Here is an 8,142-nt window from a genome sequence, read left to right as displayed (position 1 = left end):
AAAAAACGTTTTCAGTTTAAAAAGAACTTTATTATTAAAATATATATATATCTTTTATAAATATCTAGAACCACTTTTGACAACTCATTACTTAACCAGTATGATAAATATAACGATATTTATATTTTATTTTATTAAATATATATATAACGATTTAAATTAATATTATATATATTTTTATACGCGTATTATACGTATATAGTTTTATACTTTTACTATACTTTAACTTTACCTTTACTTTACTTTTACTTTACTTTAACTTTAATAATTCACTTTAATAATTCACTTTAATAATTCATACTTTAATAATTCACTTTAATAATTCATACTTTAATAATTCACTTTAATAATTCATACTTTAATAATTCACTTTAATAATTCATACTTTAATAATTCACTTTAATAATTCAAAAATCTATTATAAATAGAATTCAATAGGTTTCATTATTTCATAGAAACTTGAAAATATATTTCTCTAAACTCCCTCAATCGAATTACATATATATATTTACTTAGTTTTATTTCAAGATATTATTAGTATACATAAAATACTACGACGGAGTTATATTCAGACGATTTCAAAATAAGTTTTCAAACGGGATAGAGCTAAGGAAATTATGGGTTATAGCTATGAAGGTTATGGGTATTGATCGAGGGTATTGCTCTTGAGGTCAACCTAACGTTTATCATTTTCGTTGCGTCTACGTACTTTCCTGCAATATTGAATCACAATATTGATACGTTCGTGAATCCGAGACAAACCATGCACTTGTTCAGTGCCGTCATATACATAATTGCTACGAAATACAGTATTGTGAGTTTCATTTGCTCCCTGTTTAAATGCTTTTGCATTATATATTTTTGGGGTGAGAATACATGTGCTGTTTTATAAATGCTTTACGAAATAGGCACAAGTACTAAAACTAATTCTACGTGGGTTTAAACCAAAAATATACCCTTAGCTTGGTAACATTAAACTACTTGTCTATGTACGGTAGGCGCGAATCCTAAAGATAGATCTATTGGGCCTGACAAACCCCATCCTGACTATGGGATGCTTTAGTACTTCGAGGTTTATATAACACACCTGATTGGTGTACTTTCAGAGGGTAAAACATGAACGTTAAGGCTTGTTACCGGGTGCCCACAACTTATAGAATACTTTTATACACTTGCGAGTGTACATATATTTATAGAAACTGAAATCTTGTGGTCTATTACTTTTATGAAATGATGGATTATGATAAACTAATGAACTCACCAACCTTTTAGTTGACACTTTAAAGCATGTTTATTCTCAGGTATTAAAGAAATCTTCCGCTGTGCATTAGTTCATTTTAAGGATATTACTTGGAGTCATTCATGACATACTTTGAAAGACGTTGCATTCGAGTCGTTAAGTTCATCAAGATTAATATTAAGTCAATTATAGTTTGACGTAATATGAAATGGTATGCATGCCGTCAATTTTTGATGCAAAGAAAGTTTGTCTTTTAAAAACGAATGCAATATTTGTAAAACGTATCATATAGAGGTCAAATACCTCGCGATGTAATAAACTATTGTGAATCATTTATAATATATATGAACGGGTCCTTTCACCTCAGTCGGAATCCAAGGATCGGTGGACTTACTACAGCCGGTGTGCCTTAGTTAAACTTACATTGTATCCGATAGACTTCTCTTACCAAGGGGTGACATAGATAGTGTACTCTGGATCAGGGTTCGCGACTTCCCTAGAGCCAATAACTACGTTCTATTAGTTAGAAAAGCAATTGAGTTTAAAGCATAATCGGAAAGTGTCTCGACAACATACACAAACTATAATATTATTTCGGCAGTATGACTGACTACATCATAGCATACAATAAATATAACTACTCGCTAATCATGGAAAAAATATCACAAGGCATAATGATTTGTCAAAAGTGTGTGTGCATTAGTGCTTAATTTGCCTTTAAACTTTTAAATTTATAAAATCTTTATTTACTTCTAACACCCTAATGAGCAACAAGACCCGGTCAGATGTAGTATTTTAGATTTTTTTGTCCCAAGAGAGCGTAGATGCGGATAAGAGTTGTTTATTATATAATTTAGCTCTTATTAAAGAACTAAAGATAGATTTTTATGTGTTTTATAGGATAGATTCGTATCTCTTAGGAAAGAGATGATTTTAAAGATAAACAAAATAATAAAATAAAACAAGAAATTGAAGATTTAAAATAAACAGATATAAATAAAAGCAATTACATGAACGAATAACTCATACGGGAATCATATTAGGTAAGTTTCATAACTTATATTAACACAAAGCAGAATAATAATCATAGACCAACTATTATCCCATAGTAGTTTAAGCTAAGTGTTGCATATCATTCAATAGGCATGACTTAAAGCATATGCTAGATATATGTGATGTGCATAACTAACATCTCAATTCTTCATGTTCAATTCAATTACATGATACATATCAATCTTGTGATGAGGATCAACATGCAAATAGACTGATAAATTATATAAGTTATTAAACACCAAGTAGATCAACTCAAGTTACTAGCTGAAAGTCAATTACTACTAAGTTCTCATGGAATCATTAATTAAACAAATTCGAACAGAGGATCTTCGATTAAGCCTAACATTATCAAACTCTATTATATAAGCGTAATTCAAATTAAACAAGTTATCACAATTATGCTGTTTAACTTAGTTGTATGCAATTTAATTTAACAAGTTTAATGGACTAGATCTAAACAAGTAGCATGAATCGAATAATAGATCATTGGATCAAGTACAAATCAATCCTAAAATCATGTTATCTAATCATTAAGCATGGAAAACAAGTATATTAAAGCATAACAGATTCAAAACAATTCAAATATCATCACAGAAACTCGACCATATAGATCTGGAAAAGAACCAGAAACTGTACGGATGAAGCACATGAAGCAGGCGGCTTTGTTCCCACCAAGCTGGCGGCTTGGTTTGTGAGGCCGGCGGCTTTATCTGATTCCCATATGAAGTTTAGTTTTCGTCCACGTAACCACTATGAACATTTAGTTCATGATGGTAGACGAATAGAAACAAGTAAAATAAATAAAACTGGATAAACGATAAAGTAAAGATAGAATCATACCTTAAAAAGGTAGATGTAAGAAACTTGAATAATTAACTTGAATGATTCTTGATTACAAATGGAAAATAAACCTAATCTAAGGGTTTTAGAGAAAACCCTAAAAGAAAAACGGACCTAAACTGAATTGAATTGAGTTATACGTTGAAAACTGTAATAGGAGCCCTCTATTTATAATGTTCAGAAATAGTGCCCAAGCCGGCGGCTTCAGTGGGAAGCAGGCGGCCTTCTTGGATCGGTGACTCTTTCTGCAAGTTTAACTTGATCCCCAAGCACAAAATGCGTAACCGTCCTAGCCAAGCCTGCGGCTTTGGTGACAAGCCGGCTGCTTCAAAGATCCTGTAATCTTTTTGATTTTGTTTCCATTTGTACTTGAACTTGGTCGACAAGTCAAAAAACCGTGTAAACTAGGTCGGTGGCTTCAGAGGAAACCCGTCGCTTCAACTAAATTTTGCTTGGTCAACAAGTTCATCATATTCTGCGATCAATTCTGGAACATTCTGGCATTTTCAACACCAAGCCGGCGGCTTCCTTTCATCCTGGCTGACGGCTTCATAGCCTTTTCTGCAATTTTTCCTATTTTTGATCCTGTTTGATACATAACTTTGATAAAATTATTAGAAATACCTTTTTCCCTTTTTACCCATTTTAATGTGTTTTAGGATTAAAATGTCTTAAAAACGCTAAGATAACTCCTCAAAATATTATCGAAAAACTGTATAATTTAGGAGTAAACAAATTCCCTACACTTAAACCTTTACTTATCCTCAAGTTACCTTTATAAATCATAACTTTAAATGGGTATAAGCTTGAAATAAAATTCATATCAAAAATATGTCTTAATAAAAATTTAGCTTTTATTATTCGTAAGAACTAGTCTGAACCAGATCAAGGATTACAAGCAGTCCTTATGTTTATTATGTCAGATTTAAACAGTTTGGTCATCATTGGACTCTTTTGTTTTCTTACTAAAACTTTTAAAAGTGTGTGGTTCTCATTGGAACTCTTTTCTCTTGCTTTCATCACTCTTATTGGCCTTCATTGGGCTCTTTTGCTCTTCATTTCTTTTGCTTTCATCTTAGCTTTTGCTTTACACTTGGCAATTTTTCTAAATTGACCCTTCTTTGGGACTCTTTTGCTGCCTCAGTGGTCCATGCTTATTATGCCATATGGTAGTGGCTATAAGTTTGCATTCATTTCACAATTTTTGGCTTTTACTTCTTATCTTAAACAAGTAATCCGATCTCGAAATTGAGAGTAGTCCTATTATTATTTTTAAGATTAAGTTAGTAAAAAGACATAAGTTTGACTGAGAATTTATACATCTTAAAAAAAAATTAATTTGTATCCATTTTTCAACTTTTTCGGAAAAAATCATAGTATCTTTTAATCTTTTAAGTGAGTAGTCACTTCCTTCCCCACACTTAGATTATGCAATGTCGTCATTGCATTTATAATAATTAATAAAAAAATAAATGACAGACATAATTGAAAATAAGGAAAAGAGTGATATTACTTGATTGTAGGATCATTGAATGATTACGGAACACTTTGCGAACTTCTTTTGAATTAACAATAAATAACTTGACAAGATTTTGTTATACAATGCAAAATATATGATAATATTTTATAAATAACTTCATCACTTAAACATTTTAACACATAGGAGCTATACTGTTCTTACATTAAATAAACAAAACAAATAACAAAACACTTTAGAAAACATAATCCTATTAAACATATATGGATATGTAGTTTTGAATATAGAGTCGATTGCGCGACTCATTCTTTCGACGGAATTACTCCTTAGGCGCATTTTCCCCACACTTACTCTTTTCATACTCATTTAACATTTTAATTTGTTGTAGGAAATTCAATGTGGTGTCAAGACCCCTACGTAACGACATTTCACATTTAACATTTAACTCATGGATTTGCGTTCTTACTTCAGCACTAAGCTTGTATTGCTCTTTTATGAATTCGGTCACAATTTTATCAACGGTGAAATCATCATCCTCTTCCTTATCAGATTTAGCCATCTTCACATTTGTTCGAGGAACTCAAGATCTTGGGACCAACGGAATAGATTCAAAGATGGCACCATAACGAATGATCAAAGTATTATTAGCATAGTTAATGGTGGCACGAGCAGTAGCTAGAAACGGAGATCCTAGGATTAAAGGAGTTATTGGATATTCTTTCATGTCCATGACCACAAAATCAATTCTATAGAAATCATAACCAACAATAATTTCCACTTCTTTGACAACCCCTAACGGCTTATGTAAATGACTATCAGCAAAGCAAACACTCCTTTGAATAGGTTCCAATGATGGTAATCCTAAGCGATTGTAGACGGAGAACGGCATAACATTAATACTAGATACAGTATCAGCTAATCCAATGATAGGAATAGGACCACGAATTAAGCAAGGGATTTGGAATTCCCCTGGTTCAGTACGCATAACAGGAATTTCAGGTGATGCATATGGGTCTACGGGATCAATTGTGAATGAATAAAGAGGGCAGAAACCAACTTTTCTTCTTTCTTCCAACTGTTTCATAGTATCAGCTAACCAATAATCTTTATTTTCACACTCCAATTTTTCATATTATTCACTAGTAACTTCATCACTTTCATCAGCCTTTTTATCAACCTCTTCTTCTTTCTCATCAAATAACTCATGCATAAAGATTACCTCATCAAGATCAAGACCTCAAACTTTAGCACCTTATGACTTATCTTCTTCATTAGCAGTCAATTTCTTGATTTCTTGATCATACTCTTCCTCTACCATTTCAAACTCCCATAAGTATCTTAAACCAAGTTCATAAATATCATCCTTATTCACTTCTCTAATCACATGCACCTTTTCAAAACGAACTTCCTTAGCGACTTCAGATTCAGCAGGAACTTTTCCCTCGAAAAGTTTGAATAACTTAGTAATATTGCATTCTAAGCTTTGAATGGACTCTTTGATGATTATTTTGCACTTGGGAAGGTTGAGCTTTTATGTTATCATTAGCTTCATTTTGATTCTTGATGAAAGTTAGGATGCTTTCTTCAATATTAGACTTCTTTTCGGATTGAGTATTAGGAGACAAATTTGGAATGAAGGGTGCTCTAATAGGAAAGAAACCAGGTGGATATTTATTATTATTAGGATAAGGTGTATTATAATTATTATGATAGTTCGGGTTTCCTTAAAATTGATTCACATAAGAGACGTTTTCAACCTGCTCCATAGTAAGACTAGCAACATAATCTTTCGTAGCATGAGGACCTTGGCATTTTTCACAACCTAACTTAATCATATGCATTTCTTTGGTAAGCTTTTCAATTTGTCTTCCTAAATTACCCAACTGCACATTCATAGCCTTAACCATATCTTCAGAATCATAACTAACAGATTTTACCGAACGAGAAATGTCTAAGTCTTGATGCCATTCGTGGGAATGAGCAGCTAACTTATTAATTAATGTTTCAGCTTCTTCAGCAGTTTTACTCATAATATTTACTCCAGCAGACGTATCAATCTCTCTTTTCGTAGCTATATCACAATCTTTATAGATTAAACTTATCCAAACCATGTGTAGACAACCTCTAAGCATTTGACGAAATCAAACCCATGCAGAGTATAGTGTCTCATTAGTTTTCTAACGAAAATTAGTAATTTCAGTATGAAGGGTTACAATTTTGGAAACGGGAAAGAAACGAGTTAGAAATTTTTCAACCATAGTATCCCAACTATTGATATCTCCTTCAGGCAACGAATTTAACCATTCTTTACCTTCATCTTTTAACGACCACAAAAATAAACAAAGATAGATGACATTACTCTCGACATTATTAACATTAAAAAAAACTTGCTTATATACTTAGAATTTCGAATGTGAGCATTAGCATCTTCTTTTTTAGTACCCCTAAATTGGTTATCCTTAAGTAGGTGAAAGATAGGACCCTTAATATCAAAGTTTCCAGTTATAGTTGGCTGAGGAATAGCATGACCTAATCCTTCTCGACCTGCTTTCATTAATGCTTCCATTGAATTTTCGGTAGTCATTTTGATGTCTGAACCAAAAAGAGATCCCAAATTAGAATCGGGACTAGATGGTGGACTAGATAATGAGTTATCATTAGAAGTAGTTCCTTCATTAAAATTTAATTTTCTAACAATATTCGGCTCTTTAGAAGGTTCAAATAATATATCTGGATTTGGTAACATGTCTTGTAAGACCGGTTTCTTGGATCGAGTATTCATGTGATCTAGAATCATAAAAAGAAATTTTAGGAGAAAATGTTTTAGACTTAAAACGACATAGATAATTTAATTTTAAATTTATAATAATTCCTTTTCTGATTATGGATTTTATATTTATGAGGATATTTAGGAAATATGTTAATATTTTAATAAAATTTAAATTGATAAATATAATAATAAATATTAATGACATAAGTAATTAAGTAAATATTAGATAACAACTTTTATCGCATAATAACGAATAATCAAACATACACGACCTATTGAATCTTTCAATACTTAAGTGACACGTCAGTGTCTAGGTTCCGGCAGAGCCCTTTAAATCGAAAGCCCAGCAACCTTTCCCTAAAGGAAGACAGTCATCACTGTTTTTAAGAAATATCAATAACTAAATTATATCTAATTTCCGTATTTACTGCGCTCCCCGGCAGCGGCACCAAAAAGTTGATGTGTCAAAAGTGTGTGTGCAGTAGTGCTTAATTTGCCTTTCAACTTTTAAATTCATAAAAACTTTATTTACTTCTAACACCTTAACGAGCAACAAGACCTGGTCAGATGTAGTATTTTAGGTTAGCGTCCCAATAGAGCATAGATGCGGATAAGAGTTGTTTATTATATAGCTTAGCTCTTATTAAAGAACTAAATAGATTTTTATGTGTTTTATAGGATAGATTCTTATCTCTTAGGAAAGAAGTGATTTTAAAGATAAACAAAGTAATAAAATAAAATAAGAAATTGAAGATTCAAAAT

The 8,142-nt window shown here is 31.7% G+C and overlaps 1 protein-coding gene across 1 annotated transcript; it reads right to left on the bottom strand.

Moving 5' to 3' along the window:
- Positions 1 to 5,190: 5,190 nt before the first annotated feature.
- LOC139888782 (uncharacterized) lies at positions 5,191 to 5,694 on the bottom strand. Its single transcript, XM_071871768.1, has one exon. The coding sequence runs from the start codon at positions 5,692 to 5,694 to the stop codon at positions 5,191 to 5,193; it is 504 nt and encodes a 167-aa protein (XP_071727869.1).
- Positions 5,695 to 8,142: the final 2,448 nt, after the last annotated feature.

The sequence above is a fragment of the Rutidosis leptorrhynchoides genome, chromosome 2, assembly GCF_046630445.1.
Source record: "Rutidosis leptorrhynchoides isolate AG116_Rl617_1_P2 chromosome 2, CSIRO_AGI_Rlap_v1, whole genome shotgun sequence".
Lineage (NCBI taxonomy): Eukaryota > Viridiplantae > Streptophyta > Magnoliopsida > Asterales > Asteraceae > Rutidosis > Rutidosis leptorrhynchoides.
The sequence above is the reverse complement of the archived record's forward strand: the minus strand, read 5'-3'. Positions and strand labels throughout refer to the sequence as shown.